The sequence below is a fragment of the Apis cerana genome, linkage group LG11 (assembly GCF_029169275.1).
Source record: "Apis cerana isolate GH-2021 linkage group LG11, AcerK_1.0, whole genome shotgun sequence".
Lineage (NCBI taxonomy): Eukaryota > Metazoa > Arthropoda > Insecta > Hymenoptera > Apidae > Apis > Apis cerana.
Window position 1 is genome coordinate 4,777,784 of NC_083862.1, and position 23,199 is coordinate 4,800,982.

The window sequence follows — 23,199 nt, forward strand, 5'->3', positions numbered from 1 at the left end:
ATTTTATATTTGATTTTTGCATTAGAATATTTTTCATAGAAACTAATATATGCCACAACTTATGTTAATTTATTATGTAATAAACGATTAAGTAATGAATGATTTTATTATTAGTGTTATCTATGAGCCATTTTATCAATCTTGTGCATTCACATTTCATTTCACATTACAATTTATAGATTATTTTCACAATGATAATTTTCATTATGATGATAATTATGTTATTTTTCTTCGATAATTTTCTTCGATACTAAATAAAATAGACTTGAAATCTAAAAAAAAAAAAAAATGCAAAAATACGAAATAAATATATACATATAAAACATAAAGTTTTGAAAAAATAAAAAAAGAAAATTTGAGAGAGAGAGAGAGAGAGAGAGAGAGAGAGAGAGAGAGAGAGAGAGAGAGAGAGAGAGAGAGAGAGAGGGAGACAGAGACAGAGAGAAAGTGAGTGAGTGAGTGAGTGAGTGAGTGAGTGAGTGAGTGAGTGAGTGAGTGAGTGAGTGAGTGAGTGAGTGAGTGAGTGAGTGAGTGGAGTGAGAGAGAGAGAGAGAGAGAGAGAGAGAGAGAGAGAGAGAGAGAGAGAGAGAGAGAGAGAGAGAGAGAGAGAGAGAGAGAGAGAGAGAGAGAGAGAGATATGAATAAATTTTATTTTTTATATTAATTTTATGTTTTATTTTTTGTTTTTAACTTTGAATTACAGTTGAACGATTCTTCAAAAAGATTTTTATTAAAAGTTTTTTAAAAATTTAGAAAATTTGTTTACTATTTCAATAATTTTATATAAATAATGTCTATCATTTAATTTTATTTTTAGTAATATATTTTATTAAATTATTTTTGTTAAAAAATATGGAAATTATTTTGAACCATATAACTTAGAGTATTAAAATAAATTTTTAATAAAATTGTTATATTTAATATGATCAATGTATTGACTTACATATTTGGTAGTTTTTATATTTTAAATAAAGTAAGATTTGTATCTGGATGAAGTTTTTCCTTAAAATTTTTTATTTAAATCTTAAACTTGATTCATTTTATTTATTACATTTTTATAATTCTCTTAATTTTATACTTTTATATTTTATTCTACACTTTTGTCGTATTCAAATTCGCACATCAATAATTCATTTTTTAAACCTTGCATTATTCTAATTTTTTTTATTGTTGTTGTATTATTTTAAAATTACAGAAAAATATTATATTAATTAATTTATTTATTTTTCATTTTATATTATATTTCATATTATATTTATTTAGTTATAATTTTTTGTAATATTATACTTTTGTAAAGTAAATTGATAATAAATATACAATTATTTTCTTTATTTGATATATTCTTTTATTTGATAAATTAAATTTATAAAAATGATATTAATGTTATCATATTTATACTAATTATGTACTTGTAATTTTTATATTTTTTACTTTTCTACTCATTTATATAAAAAAATTTCTAATTAATTTAAATTATTTTCATTTTATATTCTTTTAATTTTTAAAAATTAAATCATTTGATTAAATATTTTATATTTTATTTTTTTGATTAATATTTTATTTTTTTTTAATTTTAACTCAATGTTTTATTGCATTTAATATGTAATATTTTTTAAAATTATTAAATAATAATTAATATAATTAAAATGTGAATGTTAATTTAAAATAATATTAGTTAATAATTTAATTATTTTATTGGCCATTTTTAATTTTTTAATTTTGTAACATTTTAACGTATTTAATTATAAGAAATTTAAAAAAGGCAATTTGAAAAATAATTATTTTTTCTTTTTATCTTTGATATAAATTTTTGAAAATTTTTATTTCAAAAAATAATATAGTTTTAATATTATTATTTTATACATAAAAATATATAAGATATGAAATTTACGTAATTATTCTTAACAGCTTGCTAAATATTTGAGTTTACTATGAATGGATTAACAAAAGCAATACAAATTTGATTAATTTAATAATAATTAATTAACTAGTTTATATTACAAAATTTTTGATATGTTAAAAAATAAAATCAATTGTAATATATATAATATGTATAATATGTTTTTATATTGTTTTTATAAGATATTTATAAAAATAAAAAACTCTTAAAAATAAGTTTAAGTCATCAAAATGATAAAAAAAGTTCATGTATACACATATATACATACATGCCAATAAAGTTTAGTTATTAAATTATAAGTATTTTAAATTTGCGTTAAGAATGAGAAAACATAGTGCATAGCAATATTTTATAATGTTCCTTATAGTTGCATAAATTTTTATAAGTCAATGTATTAATATTCTTTTAGATTCTTTTAGATATAATTCTTTTGAAATTTTATAATATGCAATATGTATTATGCAATTTATTATTTTTTTGCATATTAAAAAAAGTTTATCTCATTTAAAATTATTTACAATTTATTTTTTATAATGTATTTTAAATATTAGTATTTTTTTATATAATAAATGTTTATACATATTTTAAAATTACTTAATTTTATATACAAATTTGTTTCTTTCCATTATGCAAAAAATTTCTCTTATTAAATAATCAATCATATTATTTATATTCTTTTATTAACATTTCATTAATAGATTAAATTACTACAAAATTAATATATATAGAAATCTTTCGATAAAAAATATTTTATCACTTTGTTATATATATTATTCGTATTATATTATATTATTCATTTTGAAAGTTTGTGATTTGAATATTCAGATATTTTGTATATAATAAAAAAAAATTCATTAACTGTAATTGCTATTTAGTTCAACGCGTTTATTTCTGTCCTTGACAAGATGTACGTTCATCTTATGCAAATTATTCGATCCATGAGATTCGATTTTATCTTCTTCTGCTGTATACTTTTTAGTTATGTAATATCCTAAGGCTGTTTTAATTGATTTTTAAATCACTTAATTCATACATTTTTATTTTTGGATAAAATCTTTTGAGTTATCATTTTTTAAAAATAAATCATATATTATCAATATTAAATATTACAATTTTTTTTTTAAATATCTAAATTGTTAATAAATTGTTAAAAAATTCTTTTTAAATTTTCTCTTTTTAAATTTACTAAAAATTTTTATGTGCTATAATATAACATTATTTAATTCTAACAGAAAATATGACAGAAAAAATTTTATCATTTTTTTCATATTTCCATTTTTAATTACTCTATCATATATTTTCTTTAAATATACATATTTTATAATAAATTCTATAATATATTGTAATTTATATTTTATAAAAATTTTAAATTATATATTAATATAAATAAAATTTTAAATTGATTGTGATAAGCCTTTTTTTGCCATTTCATAGATATCACGGAATATTTTTTTAAATTATTTATAAAAATTTCATATTTTTAATATATATTATATCCGTTTTAAATGTATACATATTATTATTTTTGTACCAGAAATACTACAAAATTTTCAGACAAAAGTTGTATAATATTGAAAGCACATATAATAATAAATGTTTGATCTTGGAATAACCTTGAATTCTTCAATAAATATCAATAAAAATAATATTTAAATTTTTAAATGGAACCTTATACTTTTTATTACATATTATTTTATGTTATATTTTATAATTTATATTAAGACATTAAAAATACTATTTATGCATGTATTTTTCTTTTCTTTTATTATTGAATTATTAACTTTCATGTGTCATCATTATTAATTTTTCTGGTTTGGATATGACAGTCTAATGTTATTATGTCATCGAGATTTTCGAGTTTCATTTTATTATATAGATATTGTTTAGATTAATTAAATATAATATCATATGATTTTATATTATTTTGTTATTTTAATTTCTTTCTTTTTTAAAATTATTTGAATAGAACGTAGAAAGAATAAAAAAATGTACATGTATATGAATTTCAGAAAAATCATTAATTAAATTTTTATACATATATTGAATATATTGAATTATATAATATATATTATATCAATTAAAAAATTATATCAAATATCAATAATTTATATAAAATAAACTACACTGGTATTAGTTAATTCAATAGAAAACAAATTTTTATCAGATAAAGAATTTTTTATTTATATATAAAATTTTTAAAGATTAGAAATATTTATTTTTGAATTTTATTTTTGAAAAACTCGTATAAAAGTATATTAAATATATTTAAATTATGAACCATGTTTTTATTTGATTTATATTAATATATAATCTATAATCTATAATCTAAATATAATTTATTTAATAAATTTATAGAGATAAATATGTAACAAATAAATATTATATATATGTAATAATAAATTATTCTTTATAAAGAAAACGATATACGTATACAGAGTGTTTCAAAAATATTGGAACATTCGTAAACTAGAGATTCCTAAGATGAAAATTTTAAGCAACATTTTCCTTTTTTATTATGATTTGATATGAAAAGCTTTTATTATGATTTTGTTAACGACTTATTAACAAAAAATATTGCTTAATCACAAAACGTATAGTCTAATTAACAGTAGCATTAATTAAGTAGCGTGTTATCGACACGAATAAATCCAAACAATATATCGTAGAAAGTATATTGAATATGAATATAAACATTTTTTCATTGATAAAAAATTAAATCGAATTATATTAAAAAAATCTATAATATTCAATATATTTTTTTCAATATATGTTGCTTAGACTTGTTTGTGTTCAATTGCCGATATAAACTAATACTATTACAACTCCATTAGACTGCGCATTTTGTGATTGGTCAATTTTTTTCATATGCTAATATATATATATATATGAAAGTACAAAAAACAATGATAATATATTTAATACATATATTATAATACATAAAGCAGAATACATATATTAAAAGCAAAACTGGATATCTTGTAAAAATAATATATTTGTATTATAAATAAATATCATAAATAAATAAGAATATATATGCGAAAAAATAAAAATTTTAAACTTTAAAATTGCATTTTTTTAATTATATAATTTTTAAAACGCACTTTATGTTTATTTTTTTAATTTAATAAAATTTTAATTAAATTAAATAAAACAGAAAAATATTAAATATCAAATCGTTAATTTTAAAAAATTAATATCCAAGATCTTTTATTACTTATTTCAATAATATTTACTTTATTTTATTTTATTTATTTATTATTTATATGTTTATTTTTAGTTAAAATTTGATTCATGCACATGAAGGCAATTTTCAATCTATTAAACTCTATTATATCTATCCAAAGGATTTTAATTATGCGATTTTAATTATGAATTATATTATATCTCTATAATAAAGTGAAAAACATAAAAAAACAATTTTTGTTACTTTATATATATATGTAAATAATATAAATTTGTATCTAATCTAATGTAAATAATATAATAAAATGTAAATAATATAATGTTTGTATCTAATCTAAAAAATATTAGTTTAATGAAATTGATAAGAAATTTTAATTATACAACATTTAAAAATTTCTTATTTCATAGTTTTGTTAAATATTTTAATGATTTAAAACACGATTTAAATAAATATGCTTCTTTATTCTTACATTTATTTATATTTACATAAATAATGGATGGTAATAGGTAGAACGAAATGTAATTATAATAAATAATATTTTTATCGATATTATTACTTTCTAGAATTTTACATCTAATATTTGTATTTATTTTTTATTATATATTAACAAATATTTTTTATTTTGATATCAATTCATATTATTTCTTTATATTTTTATATTTATGATTTAACATTTTTGAAATGTTTAAAAAAAAATCACAAATGATTTTCATCATTTCATTCATTATAAAAAATAATTCATTATAAAACTATAATGCAGTTACAAGAAATTTTTCTCATCATTAATGTTGGAAAAAATGATGGGGTGTAGATCATTCTTTAGTAAAACTTGTATTCGTGAATCTTCCTTTCTCTTTATGACAATTTTGTCTAAAATATTGAATTTTCTAATGATTATAAGTATATATTTATTTTTTTGCTTTTTTTGCTATTATTGAATTATCGTATAATCACTGCGATGATTTTCAAAGAAGTTTACAAATATGTTTTAAAATGTTGAAAATTAAAAATTTATATTAATCGGGTATTAAAAATTAATTTTTTGAAATTAAAATAACAGATAAAAAAATTCAAATATATTTAAAATAATAAATTAAAGATTAAATATATTATAAATTTCAAATATATTTAAAATAAAGATGTTTGCAAATAAATTCTAAAATATTATTTAAAAAATAAATTATTTCCAAATGATTTGTCATTAAATATTTCATTATTATAAATTATACAATTATAATTTACTTTAAATGATAATAGATAATAAAAAAAAGAAATAGTGTTAAAAATAATAAAATATCTGTGTTTATTTCTAAATATAAAATAATAAATATTAAAATAATTTATTTTAAAGCATATATATTAATTCAAATAAATATTATTTCAAATAAGAAATATTATTTCAGATAAAGAAACTTTACAAATTTTATTCAAATAATTATTTAAATAAAAAGTTATTTCGATAATGACCACTAATTAGGATGTTACATGTAATGTTTTATGTTATCAATATTTTCTGTATTTAAATATGTTGTAATAATCCTTTGTATTTGAGAGAATTTAGTCAATTTGTAATATGAGAGTATTTAATTATAATAATTAAAAATGTTAATTATAATAATTGTAATAATTGAAAATGTTTCTTTTTTACCAATTCTATAATAATAATTCTATAATAATAAAAAATAATAATTAAATTTAAAAAAAAAATATCATTGTTTTTAATATAAATATATCAGAGTTAACAGAGACATTAATTCTTTGAAAAAATAACTAGTTAAAAATTTCGAATATTTATTAAATTTCGAAATTATTTATTAAAGTGTTTAAATAATATCTATTCGTACTTATAATCGTATCGATCTGAATTTCATATAATCAGGGCCGTTTGGGATTACAATTATTTGCAATTATTATTATGTTTTGAACGATAAATTATTAAATAATAATTTATAAAAGTAACTTATTAAAATAATTATTAAAATAATTTATTAAAGTAATTTATTCAAATAACTTTATTTGTTATTATTAAATTTTATAATTATTTTAATTATTAAATTTTATTTTAGAATATAATAAATTACAATGTGAAATTTTATTAATTTATTATATATTTATATTTTACAGAAATTTGCAATTAATATCATTTAAAACAATTTTTTCAATGAAGTTTTTTATTACAAATTACAAAAATAATTTTTCCGCTTTTTCTCTTTAGAATGTTTGAAATATAAAAAATAATCTTTGATGCTTTCTTGAAAATTGAAAAATAAAATCTAGTGTATCGAGATCTATATTAAGTATATGTTTATTATCATTATTAAATATTAAATCTGGTTTAAATTCTGAAAAATTCCAAATTATAATTTTATTAATTATAACTGTATTAATAACTTTGGTTTAGTATTTTATATCTTATATATTTATGTTTTAATATGTTATAATATTATAACAAATTATATAGTATGTTATAATATAATATAATATGTAATATGTAATATAATATAAATATATATAGTATATATAATCTTATATATTTTTAATATCTATGCAAACTATGCAAATTATATAATTTTAAGATATATTAATATTTGATATTTTTTTAGAGAAAAAAATCTAAAGATAAAAATAAATATAAAAATTAGATTGCTGTAATAAAGGTATATAAAAAATTAGATTAGGTTTATTTATGAAATTATAAATATTCTACATGTTAATATAAAATAAAATTTTCATCAACACGAATAAAAAAAATAGAACTTAAATAGAAATTATTCTTTATCATATGCGTATTTTGAATATTTTATACTTTTTTTTTATATATAATATGTATTCTGTAGATTTTAATACATTCAAAGTTTTCATAAATGCATAAACATCCGCAGTCTAGTTGTAAACAATTAATATTTATATTAAAGTAATAGATTTAAGAAAGAAATAAATTGAAACCATTGTGTACCTTTTCATCTAACGTGATTGGAAAATTGTCTTCAAATTTTCTTTTTTGTTTTTTTTAATATTGTGCATGTATCAAAACTAATCTATAATATACAGTGCTGATATAATTGACATTCCAATTTTAAATTAATAATAGTTCTATATTATTAATAGTTATATATTCCATATATAAATATGATTGATTCCGCTAATCTATGAATTTTGATCTAGACTTTGACATTGATAAGAAAAAAAGAAAAGATATAAAGGCAAAAGTATCAAAAAATAATTCTTTTTGATTCAAGAATATTGATATGTTTAACTTAATACTTAATACAAATATTTACATAAAATATCGATACTTATTTGATATTATAAACTATAATTAAGTTTGCCATATATATATATAAATCATTTTATTTGTTTTTAGATTTTGATCGAATCATAAATATGTAGTAATGTTTAGCTTACTCATGATGGAAAAATTAGTTATGTCAAAAATTCGTGATTCGTGCGATTCTTGCAGGAAAAGAAATAATAGAGCAAAAATATTCATAGTATCAGTATTTTTATTATCGATATGTTTGTAAAATACCAAAAAATTTTGAAATCAATTTTTTTTTTATTTAGTATCAAGTAAATTTTAAAGTAAAAAAACCAAATAAATAACACAGTGTTCGACAAATTTTAATTTTTTTTCGAAAGTTCAATAAGTGTTTTTTATAAATTTTAATCTATTGAATATGAATCTGTTTTTCTCAGAATTTAGTTGAAAAAATTATTTTAAAAAAAAATTGCAATTTTTTAAGTTTGAAAATCTTGTGTAATAATTAATTATTCATTATTCAATTTATATATAAATATAAATCTTTCTAAATTGCTCTAATTATTTAATTATATTATATTATTATTATTATATTTTATTTTTGTCTGTGTAAATTATATAAATATTATTTTTGGGGAATATTTAATATTAAATCAGAGGAAAATTATCAGATTTTTTCAAACTTTCAACCAAACTTTATAAAATAATATATCAAATAAAGTATAAAATATAAATAAATAATATATCAAATATGTATAAAATATAAAATATCTAAAAATAAAAAAATTGTTTCAAATATAATTTATTACGATCTACACAATATGTAATATATAGAATTATTATTGATTTTGATAACATCAATTTATTAATTGAATTCGCATATATGAATATTGTTATAAATAATTATATACCAAATTTTATATAAAATTTCTTACATGAAAGTAAAAGAAAACACAAAAATATTATTTTATATTATTTTTTATTTTTCATATTATAAATTTAAAAAAATTAAAGTTAAAATATAATGTAACATATAATTTTTTGCTAAAAATAGATAAATATTTTTCTATTTTCGCTAATTATACACATATACATGAACACAATTTCTTATCTTATGAATTTAGTAATACTATTGTCTACTTTGCTCTTTCTGACTTATTTTATATATCATCATGTAACATTACTGTAGTATTCGATATATTATTTTTTTTTTATTTTTCTCTTCTGATTATTTTTTTTTAACAAATTCTAAATTATATGTAATTTAAATTTTTCTAAATTTGCTTTTTGTTTAATTTAATGCTTTTAGATCGAAATATTTTTATGTTAAAAATTATTTTACGTATCGCGTTTTTGGAAACCTATGCTTGGAAACATTACTGAGAGCGGCCTACGCCGTTCTCCGGAAACTTGTTCACCCACCTTCGACCTCGCCTCTTTGCATTCGCCACACCAATGGTTCCATTGGTGTCGCCAACTGAAAGCTGTATTTAACATGGATCGTTTCTGACAGTCTTATCCGGTTATCTCCACCGTTTACTTCGCAGTATTTTATGAACGCGTATATATTTTAAAAATTCGCACAAATTAATGATGAATTTATTAAATTCGTAAATTTTTTATCGATTAAAAGTGAATAACCTAATTTATTCGAAAAAAAAATGACATATAATATTTACATTCAATGTAAATCATAGAATAAATAAGTTTAATTTAGTGATCGAATTTTATTTAATTTGAAAGAAGAATATTAATTTTTTAATATTTTATTAATGCAAAATATATTACAATGTTTTTAAAGATTACAAAAGTTATTAAAAATTATATTATTATTTGAAACAATCATAATGATATATTTATATTTTCAAGTTTGTATAATTATTATAATATCTTTTGCATTTCTTTTGAAATTTAAGAAGTTAATAAATATGAAAATTCTTAAATTATTTTTATATTTGTATACCGTCATATAATTATTTATGTTACATAAAAATTATAATAGTAATAAAAAATTTTTGGTTAATAAACATAATAATATTAGGGCAAGAAAGATAGATAATAAAAATTGCACTGAATATAAAAAGTCAATGAACTATTGATTTATAACAAGATCAATTCTATTATAAATGGCGATCACTGCTGTCACGAGCTGCTTGGGTCCTCCGCCCTTACCACCTGGCAAACGATTTCTTCAAAAATCTTCGAAAAAATTATCTTCGACTTATAGAAGCTTTCGTGATCCAGCAGTCGAATCCTGGATTCCAAGTGGTGTTTTCGAAATGTCGAAGACGAAACTTTATCCGCGGGAACATAATCCGATGATTTGCACAATAAGCAATGGGACTTTATTTAGAAGTTGTTCTGAAGGTAATCTAAATACTCACAAAACGAGTACAGTATTATCTGCTACTCCCCTTGATAAGTGCATCCAGGCGATTTATGGCAGTTGGAAGAATCTCATGCATCGTAAGTGCAACTTTCTGTAAACGATTGTTCGATTAGTTGTAATTTGAAAGTAGATTGAGTAAATTATATGACAAGTTGATCGTTCGGATTGTTATAATGTAACCAAATACTGCTACTACAAATGAGCTTTTTATCAAATATTTCGAATTATAACAGATTATGACAGAATAATAACAAAATTTATCAATGAAAATTTAATACGAAAAATATTGTTCCACTTTAACAAACAAGAAATGAAATTTTTATGTTTATGTTATTTCTAAATTGTTTAGATTTAATCAATTTATTTTAAAAAAATATATTTTATATATTAATATTTTTATATATATGTATATTCTAATATTTTTTTTCTCCATATTAATTTTTGAAATTTTAAATGGGTAAACTTGAATTCTCTAATTCTCCAAAATTTAATATTTTATATGTAATTATTTTTTTCATCAAACTTTTTTTTTGTTAAATTTTTAAAATATTATTTAAATTTTTTTAAATTTATTTTATATAGTATTTAAATTTTTTTAATTATTTGGAAAAGCGTAAAAAATATGCAAATATTTTTATTTAAAATATTTAATAAATAGACTTATAGATTATTCTTGTCTTGCTATTTTTTAAATTAGAAATTAGATAAAATGAATTATAATACAAAATTCTACGAATGAAAAACATGTTATGAATTTAACTATATAAATTTTTACATAGCATTAATATATATATTAAAAAATATAAAAATTTGTTAAGTTTATTACTTAAACTTACTACTTAAAAGTTTACTTTTGCAATATCTTGAAAATATTTGACTATTGATTTTTTTCAAATGAAATTTTAATACCAATTACTTGTATTTCCTTAAGATCCATATGTTCGATATTTTCTGATCGTAAATTAAAATAGGTTGTCTTTTACATAATCGTATGAGTAAGAAATTGCATCATTCATGGAAAGTGTAAAATCAATTCGTTTCACTCAATTGTATTATAATTATAGAATTTAAAATCATAAAGTTTTTATATGACTACATCAGAATTATTTGAGATGAATAGAATGATATCTAACATGAATTTATCATTTAAATGAATGAATTAAAAGCAATTTTCAGATTAATTTTTTTGTAAAATATAAATCATGTATAATTATATATATATATATGATTAAATATTTTTTATTTTTTATTAAGTAATGAAAATATTTCAAACTTTATATTTATTTCAAATTTTATTTATATTTTTAAAATTTTTTAAACTTTATTTATTATTTATTAAAAATTATAAATAACATAAAGATATATTTTAATAATAATTTTAATAATAAATAATTATAAAACAAATAATATAAAAATAATATAAAACATTATATAAAGAATTAATAAAGTATAAATTGAGTTGAATATTATACTAAAAGCTTTCTCTTCTTCTTCTTCTCCTTCCCCTCTCTCTCGTGCGTTCATGTTTGCATTTGCATGTTTAAAATATTATTAATACATTCATTAAATATTTATTTCATTATCTTCTATTTTTATTATTTTATTTAAAAAATAAAATATTTGAAAAAGATTATTAATTGTAAAAGTAGTATAATTTAGAGAACAATAATATTTTATATGTAAGTATGTATTGAAGCAAAAAATACAAATAATATTTAATTGCATCGGAAATATAATCTGTTATAATTAATTCCAGAAACCTGTTTTGTTTCTTTGGAAATGGTTTTATTTTTTTAATGGTATTTAATACTTCATCATTTCATTTATATTTATGTAGAATATTTTTTTACGAATGCTTATGTAGAATGCTTTTCTAAAATAATGATATAATAAAAATAAAAAAAATTGAATATATATGAAAAAATAATTTATTTTTTATTTTCTTAATTAAAAATATTTATATATCATATATTTGTTGGATATTTTTGAAAACTTTTTATTGAAATATTTTTACGTTTTTATAACGTTTTTATTAAAAGAATTTCTGATACATAAAATATATTTTTTAAAATCAATAATTGTAAGATTATTCATCATTTTCGATAAACAGAAAAACAATGCTTGAAAATGTTATTATAAATCAATAATAAATTGTTTGTCTTATGCTAGAATATATATTGAATATATATGCAATGTAATTTACATTGAGATCATGAAATTTTTAGATAAAAATTATTATATAATTTTCTTCTTTTATAAGTATAGATAATATTTTATTCAAATATAAAAAATTTTTATATTTTAACATTAAAATTTCTATTTTTTATTTGTTATAAAATTAGTTTTTTCCTTTTTACAATTAGCTTTAATTAAAATACTAAAAAAATTTTATAGATCATAAATTAATCTTATTTATCTTCATATTTTATTTTTTAGCTAATGAATATCATTATTCATTATAAAATATTAAAAAATTAAAAAAAACATATTTTAATATATTTTGATGTTTTAAAATTTCAATATTATATTTATATATATATATTGCAATATTATATTTGCATATTATTTCGAATTAAACAAAAATAATCAAATATAGAATAACATTTTGTTTTTTAAATGCAATTTTTATAAATTATTTAAATAAAAGATTTTTATTTAATTTTTTATTTCAGTTTAGAATAATTAAAAATTTTTAATATTATAAATACTTATTATAAACAATCAAATTAATAAATAATGTTAATAAAAGATAAATTGCATTAAATAATAAAATATAGAACACTGACAATAATTATATATAACACACTATAAATATAGAACACACTATAATATTTTCATAAAAAAGAAATAAAAAAATTGTATTTTTTATTTTCTATTTTTATATCTTTAAATAAAAAATAAAGTATATATTATAACATTTTATTTGTACAAATTTCAATAAAAAATGCTAATATCATATGCTTTAGATCAAATGATTATGATTATAAAAACATATTTAGTATTTATCTATATTCTTATAATTATGATTTGATATCTATTTTAGATCACTTGAGATCACCCACCATTTCTTTTGAGATGAATAGATTTAAATTTTAATTAAATGTAGAGATACGCATTCAGCTAATATAATAAAACAGACGCAAAGACCATTTCGTTTAAGAGAATCCTACAGTGTTATGCTCAATTTTGAATCCACTTCACATGACTATAACAGCTGAGTTAACAAGCGGGATTAGAACAATAGAACCCATAAACTACTATTAAAAGTGCTATTATCTTGAATAATTTATTTTAATATAAAAATATTTCCTAAATGAAATTTTATATTTTGTATTATTAAAATATAAATATAAATATCAAGTATTTTATGATTTATGATAATATAAATATGATAATATAAATAATAAAAATATAAATATGATTGCAAGGATTGAATATTTAATAAAATAAATATTCCAAAAATAAATTTTTCCAATATACAAGAAATTCATGAAAAGAATTGAAATACAAATATTATAAATCAAAAATATAAAATAAAATCTTTTTATTTTCAAATATTAATTTGAAAATTCGAATTTGAAAATTTGTCAAGTATATGCGAATTTGTTAATTTCCGATTGCATAAAAGTAATTAATTATTTATTAATTATATTAACTAATTATATATAACAAAATTATTTATATTTATTTTTTTTTTGTATTATGGTCACTAAGTTTTAATATAAACTAATGAAAACTAAATTTTAATTAATCAATTAAGAAATCAAATATATGTATTATATTATAAGTAATTAAAATTATCGGAAAAAATGATTCGAAAGAGAAATTTGTAATAATTTATTTATTAATTTAATTTTTCTCTTCTTATATTGAGAAAAATAAAAATTAAAACAAAACAAAAAAAAACAAATTCTTTTTATAATAAATATATGATGAAAAAAGTATAGTCTCTAACCAAAAAATTAAACTTATTCATAATTTTTAATTAATATAATTTTAATTAATAATTTTATTTAATAATTTTTAATAAATAATTTTAATATTTTGTGTTTTCAATAAGACTTATAAAGATCTAAATTTAATTACAAATTCTATTAATTATGAACATATTCTGTATATAGATTAATAATTTATATTAATTATATATAATATTTTGTAATTTTTTATTATAAAATATTTATATATTGTATGAGTGAATCTTGCGTTTAGAATTTATGTATTTTTGATAAATTGAAGATTATTTTTAAAAAAAGTCTTTTATATTTTTATAGTTAAGCAATTCTTCCGATATAAATACAATATTTAAAATTTACTTGAATTTTTTTATGTTATCATTAAATGATTTAAAGAAAAAATTTATGGACATTAATTGTTTGATAAAATTTAAAAATAAAAAATATGATGAAAACAATATATATAGAACAAGTATATAAGTATATTAGAAAAAATGCATGCTATAATATATATATATATATATATATATATATATTAATAATGAGTAGACCTAATTATTTGATGAATTTGTAAAAAAAAATTTATATTAATCACAAGAAAATATTCTCAATACTAATCAATATTATTAATTAATTTGAAATTTATCATAGAAGAATAAATTTTCAAAAATCTTCTTTAAAAACTTTATTCTCAAAAGAATGTGATTAAATATCAAGTATAATGAAAAATGAATTTATATGAAATGTTATGTTTCTACAATATGTATAGTTTGATATAAATTTCATATAAAAAAACAAATAAGATATCATTCTATCAAAAAAATGAGTATAAACTTATATTTAATTACATATCATATCTTTGTTGCATACAAAAAATTTATCGCTTCTTTTGATTAATTTACAATTGATTAATTTTTTTGAAAATTATAATTATGATATTAGTTCTTAAGATTATATTTTTTATATTTATTCAATATTATACAATAATATTTTATGCTATTTAATTCTATTTTAAAATAAGATAAATATACAATGAAGATATATACATAAAAAAAAAGTAAATAATATCAAGAACACATAATTTCAAAATAATTTTATTTTTTTTATTGGATAAATTCAATTACATCTATTTTTTTTATAAATAAAAATCTACATTTTTAATCTGAATTATTCCATATAATTTTTTTAATTTTATAAGGAAGTATATATATATTAAAATTTATTTGAAACTTATTAGTTTAACATTTATCAACATTCATTACAGTTAATTTACTAAATTATTTCGGTGTATCTGTCGGAATATTAAATTTATAGCAAATGTTGAATTGGTTTTCTATTCTAATATAAGCATATTTCTATTCTCGTTGCTTAATATGTTCATTTTGTTCTTTTCTGCTATCTTTGATATTTTAATAATAAATAATGCTAAATTCAATGATCACAAAATTAGATTTTTTGAAATAATATGTAAATTTAATTATTTTGAAAATTTTTATTTAAATATCATAACAACCTATGAATTGTACTATCTTTTAAAGTATTGCATTGTTTACTATATATATAAAAAAATAACTACATATTTTCGTTTTATTAATATTTCAGATATTCAAAATGTACTTAGCTCGAAATATCGAAAATTTTTGAATAAATAAATAAATAACTACAAATATGTATTGCATTTAAATACAAATTTAATTGTAAGAAGAATTTTAATAAGAAAATAGTCTAAATAGGCTAACAGTTCATTTCAAAGTTTTTTTTAAATTTGTTCAATTATAGTTTTTTAAGATATGAAACTTTAATATATATTAAAAATATGTTTATTTTATAATATAAAATCAAAATAAGTTATAAACAAAATATATTTAAAATAATATATTTAAATAATAATAAAAGAAAAAATTTTCATTTTTAACAGTGTGATCTAAATAGAGATTATTTATAATAACTTGAATGTTTGAATATTTTTTATTTTTTCATTATTAAAACTTTAACATCATTGTTAAAGGTTTTCTATAAATTTTTAGTAAATTAACATTCATCCAAAATCAGTAAAAATGATAAGTCTTTTTCTAAAATCAATCTTCAGTGAAAAGATTTTGAGTTTATTCAGAATAGTAAACTTTGCTAATCAAACTTCAAAGACATTTTTTCATTAATATTTGATTCGTATTCTTTTTTTTAATTTGATTCATATTCTTTTTTTTTGATTCATATTCTTTTTTTTTTTTTTTTAAGAACGAAATGTTCAAAATGTAAATATTCATATAAGTAATTATTGCAGAATCTTATTTTATAAAATTTAAAATTATTTGAAATTTTAATAACTTTTATTTTTTCTTCCTGTGACATGAGAAATTTTTTTTTAAATAATCGAAATAATTTCGTCAACATTTTCGTTATATGTTATTTTGAAAAGAAATTCGAATATATTTATATAATATTTATATAATATTTTTTATATATTTGATACAAAATATTAAAAAAATTTTATACATTCTTTTTGTTAAATTTTAATATTTTTGCAAAAGATTTCATATGATTTGCAAATAAATAAATGATTCTTATATTAATTAAAAAAAAACTCTTGATTTTATCATTTATAAAAGATTTTAAAAATATTTGGAGATCATGTTAAATTAAATCGATAATCGATTTTTTCGATTTTCTCACTCGAATAGGATTTTCTTTCTAATTTAATATCAGCTGATCAAGGAATAAAGTTAAATTTTTTATTTAAATTTGAAATATATGAAATATATTAAAACATTTCGATTTTTAGAATCTCCATTTTTTCTTCTTTAGTTATTTTTTATTAGTTATTTTATCTTCTATAGTTATAATAGTTTTTTTCTACTTTTTTATAATATTCATAATTAATTAGCTTAGATTATTATTAAAACGAATTTATCTAAAAAATGTTTTAAAATAACTAAATCAGAGAAATAACATGTTTTGCAATACAATATAAAAATATCGATTTTCATCTTTTTCATATAATTTCATCATATAATTTTTTTTATTCATAAAATATAATTCATTATAATTTCATTTTATTATTTCTTTGAATAAAATATTTAACATGATGTTAATGAAACTTGATGTTTCAATTGATCAATATTTAGATTAAGAATATCGAATGATAATTTGCATAATATGAATTTTTTAATATATTATTAAACTATTTATTTATTTAAAAAAAACATCGAGTTTATTATATTTATTATTAAATACAAAATTAAATTTATGAGATTTTATTAATGATTTGCATATTATTTTAATATTTAAAAGTTTCAAACATTTCTAATTATTATTCGTCTTCTATTTTCATTATTTTTATATTCAGATAAAAATCTAAAGTTATTTTTAGAATTTAGATACATATTTTTTAATTTTTTAAAACTAATTTTCAGATAAAGAAGTTTTATTTCAAATAAAATTTTTAAACAAAAAATTTTGTTTCATATTTTCGATTTATCTATGTATATAAATAAGCATATATATTTAAATATTATCCGCTAGTATTACGTGCTATATTTATTATATATATATATATATATATATATATATATATATATATATATATTCAATTTACTAAAATGAAAATTTAAATTTATATATATTATCAGAGATGTAACATATTGAAATTTCCATACATTATATAAGTATATAGTATAACTATTTAGAAAATTGCATCATATGTATTTTATGCTCGCTTATATCTTTGTGACAGAATCATTCACTGACATCCTTGAATTCATTACATACAAAACTCTTATTTTTCTAAAAAGAAGTCATAAATATTTGCGAAATAATAACAATAATAACAAAAATTTGGGCAAAGAGTATATCCAATAATCCCAATGATTGAAGCTTCTAATCGCCAATGCTCAATTCCTCCTGTTCTTCATCAATTAACTACTAGTCTCCTAACCGAATCACTCTTTTATTTGCCATTTGTTCCTTAAATAATTTCTCATATTCCTTATCATTCATGGTGACAGTTTGAAAATAGAACATGAAGGATAATCCATGAGTGAGAGTTTGGCAAGATCATGGAAAGTCACGATCTCCAAAAAACTAATAAATATATTTTTTAATAAAACATTCATAGTTTTATAATGTTAAATAATATATATATATAAATAATATATAAATATATATATATATAAATAAAAAATATATATTATATTATATTATAATATTAAATAGTTAAATAATTAACCTTTGTTAATAGTTAGCGTTCAAAACCAGTAATCAATGTAGTTTTTGTTTTAAGATGATCTTAGTAATATAATTTATCCTTAATGTGGTCATAATCTGATCGGCAGAATTTAAAAAGTTATACAGTTTCAAAAAATGATTGTCACAAACAGTGAAAATCGAAATCTCAACAATAATTAATTAAATATTAAATCACAAGTTAAGACAAGTTAAGGTCAAATTCAACTTAGTTTCATAGATCTGTCGACAACGATTATTGAATAATTGCTTTTATATTACAATTTCATCAATATTGCCCTATTCATCAATTGCGTCATTCAAATTGATTTTAATTAATTATAATTGTTTCAATTGTTTATTTTGTCATGAAGCATATTCTGAATAATAATTAAAATTTCATGTATCCATTATGAACAAAATTATAGTTGAAAATTAAATATAAAAGAAAATATAAAAAATATAAAAAATAAATAATATGTATATGTATATTTATTTGTATAATCTAATTTGCATAAATCTGTTAAAAAAATAATAATTTTATTTATATAATAGAGATACAATACAAATTCAGGATGATTAGATAGATTATAATATTCATCCATATAACTAGATTAACTAGATATAATATACATCTTATATTATAATATAATATAATTAATATATATTTTGTATAAATAATATAATGTATAATAATATATATTACATAAGAATTCAAATATTATTTTTACAAGAATAATAATTGAATTTACAATGTCATAATTTTCGATTGTCATTTTTTTTATATGAATAAACTTTTTATAATATAACATTTTTATATTAACATTAAATTAACATTTTTTTATAACATGTATATATCGTGCAAACTAAATATACAGATATCTGATTAATTAAACAATTAGAAAAATTATTAGTTTTGTTATATATGAAATGAAATAAAACTATACATCAGTTCAAACCCTTTATTTCTCTCTGGTCGCACGAGATACATATATAATTGTAATTTCGTCGTTTCGTGACATCATTGAATATAAAAATCTCCAATCTCGTTGAAATGACGATAATATTCGTATTTCATTTATGCATTTAATACATATATATCACATTTTTTTATATGTATATGCATTTTATGTTTATATTATTTTATATATATTTACATATAAATATATTTGGATTATCATAAGTACAATCTTTGAAGTTAGTTGGACATTCTTACAAAAAACATAAAAGAAACTTGCATATGTTGAAAATAAGCATGTGTTTTTTATGTCAAAAATATTTTTAATGATAAGTATGTAATCATATGTAAAAGCTGTTTATTTTAAAAAGATTAAGAATCTATTTTTAACTTCTACTCTCATTCTTTCATTTCACTTTAATTTTATATATTTAAAATTTATATGCATATATTTTTATTTTTTATTTGAATTTAATCATAATTATGTAATTATATAATTATTGCATTATATATTATTAAAAATACAATATTTATTTTGTATTTTATTCAGAAAATATTTAATATATTATTATATTAAGAAAATACTTAATATATTCTTCTCATTTTTATTATATGTATTTTCAATTTTATAAATAATATTATATATATATATATATTATATATAATATTATAATATATATATATATATATATAATATTATATATGTAAAATGGCAGTAATATGCAAAGAAAAAAATTGTTAAAATCTTCTCTATATCCTCTATAATAATTTGAAAATTATCAAAATCGATGAGAAATTATCAATATATATATATATATTTTTTTTTTCTTTGCATATTACTGCCATTTTATATTAATAGGGAATAAATGATAATCGTATAATTATAGATGGAAAAATAATATGTAGGAGAAGTTTTATAGAGTGAACAATTTTTTTTACAAATATTTCGAAAACTAAGAAGTAATAACACGCAAAAAAAAAATTTATTCAAAGATTTTGAATTCCATTATGATATTGATTTCTACAAGATATCAAAAAAAAAAAAATAAAAAAAAATTGGTCTTCCTATTCTGAATAATTATTCATTGCGTTATTGATTGAATATTATTATTAATATATATAATATTTCAATTTATTTTTAATTATTCAATATAATATAATTATAATATAATTTAATTTATATTAATTAAATATATTTAAATTTGTGTATTAATATTTATTATCGTATAAATTATTATATTTTTGATTTACATTTACACAGAATATATATTGAAGAGAACTTTAAAAAATTAATTTTAGAAACCAAAAAGGAAGTTGGTTTATAAAACTATTAGTTAAAGTTTATTTATTAAAATTAAAAGTCTATTTATTAAAATATTAAATTATAGATAATGGAAGTTACAATGCATTAGGTAAAGTGAGATGAAGATTCCAGCTTTATCATATTATCTTCATCTAAGTTATCATCTAAAGCAAATTAAAAATTTCTGTATTCCTGAGTTTTTGATCTTCGAAATTGATATTTTAAAGTATTCCACAAATATATTAACAGCCTATACAAAATAAATGTATTTTATTATTATTATGTCATTTAAATATATATATATATATATATATATATATATATATATATATATATGTTATATATGTATAATATAATATAGTGTCTATATATGTGTCTAATATAATAGTGATAATATGTATACTGAATCTTTAATTATATCAGAAAGAGAATTTATATTATAACTTATATTATTATATGTATATATAATTATATGTATAAAAATAAATTGAAAATATACTAAAATTATTTTATATAAAACTTTATTTTTAGCAAATTAAAATTATTTTATATGAAACTTTATTTTTAAGCAAATTAAAATTTTTGAAAACCCATTAGTTTAGTTATTTAACGTGTAAATGTAATTATCAGTTAAATACTAATGAAAAATTGGCAAAAATATTTTAAATTTTAAGTACAAAAATCAAAAATATTAAAAAAAATCTCATCTATAGATTTTAATTTTTGAAAAAATTTTAATATAATTAATTAAACAATAAACAATTCAATGTCTTTTATATAAGCGATATAGGAGCAAATGTAGAAAAAAAAAGTAAAATGTTTTAAATGGATATAATAGATTTTAATAGCTTCTATCATATATATTTTTTCTCGTTCTTAAATATATTTATTTTCATATGAGTAACAATTTATTATTGATTATCATAACAAATTGAAAATTTACATTATTTTATTAAATAAAATATTTCTAAAATAAAAAATTTTATTTTATATTTTTGATTTATTCTTTTATATAAAATCATTTTTTATTACTTCATGATTATTAATATATTTCATACTCTCATAATATATTTTATAAATACTCTTTTAGAAAATTAAAAAATCGCTAAATTTTTAAATATATAATAATAATTTTTAAAAAATTATTTACATTTGCTATAAATGTAAAAAATAATAACAATTATTCTATTTTATCTAAATAATATATATACTATATTCAATATTTTTACATTATATTATTGAATTTTTCCAAAAAATACTTTTATATTATAAAATAGAATGGAAAACTAAAGATGGCTTTTAGTATTTTAAAATGATTTAAAATATTATATATATATTCAAATAAGATGAATGTCTATCTATCGATGTAATCTCATGAATTTTGATAATTTTTAAAATATATATACAGTTTTAGATTAACATTTAATAAGATTAATAAGATTAACATTTTCCAATACATATAACTGTTCTTGGTTTTTGAAATATTTGCAAGGAATGATTGTTATTATTATTGAAGCATGAAAATGATCATACTTATTTTTATAATTTTTATTTTATATAGATAAGAGTTTGACCATTTTATAAACTTGAAGATGAAAATAAAATATAAATAATACAGTCTGAAATTATAATAATTGAAATATTAACAATAAATATGAAATATATATTTCGAGTCACCGATTATACTGTGTAATAAGTGACTTTCATATCTCACATATACGCTGCTATGGATATATATGTATAGGCGAAATTTAATAATAGTACTTTTTTGTAAATATTTCAAAAATTAAAATTGATTGATCTGTAGAAAAAAATTGTTTAAAATATTATTTTTTGTAACATATTCAAAAATCATACATTAGTTTAATATTAAATTATTTTTCATATTTGTATGAGGAAAATTTTTCTTTGCAATAATTTTTAAAAATTATTATATCATTTTTGAAAAATTTTAATTTTAATTACGATTTTATTACATTAAAAATGAAAAATGAGTTGAGAATTAAAACAATCCAAGATAACAGCAACATGT

General features: G+C 16.9%; 1 protein-coding gene across 7 annotated transcripts in view; it reads left to right on the forward strand.

Annotated features, from left to right (window-relative positions):
• Positions 1 to 23,199, forward strand: part of LOC107994552 (caskin-1) — a 95,532-nt gene that overhangs the window by 20,160 nt on the left and 52,173 nt on the right. The window contains exon 1 of one of the 7 annotated variants that reach the window (XM_062081470.1): positions 9,860 to 10,809. The exons of 5 other annotated variants lie outside the window; for them this stretch is intronic. In XM_062081470.1, coding sequence (XP_061937454.1) covers positions 10,470 to 10,809 — 340 coding nt within the window. In that variant the 5' untranslated portion in view covers positions 9,860 to 10,469. Of the gene's footprint in view, positions 1 to 9,859; positions 10,810 to 23,199 lie in introns of those variants that run through there. One more of the 7 variants, XM_062081469.1, reaches the window with a different exon arrangement.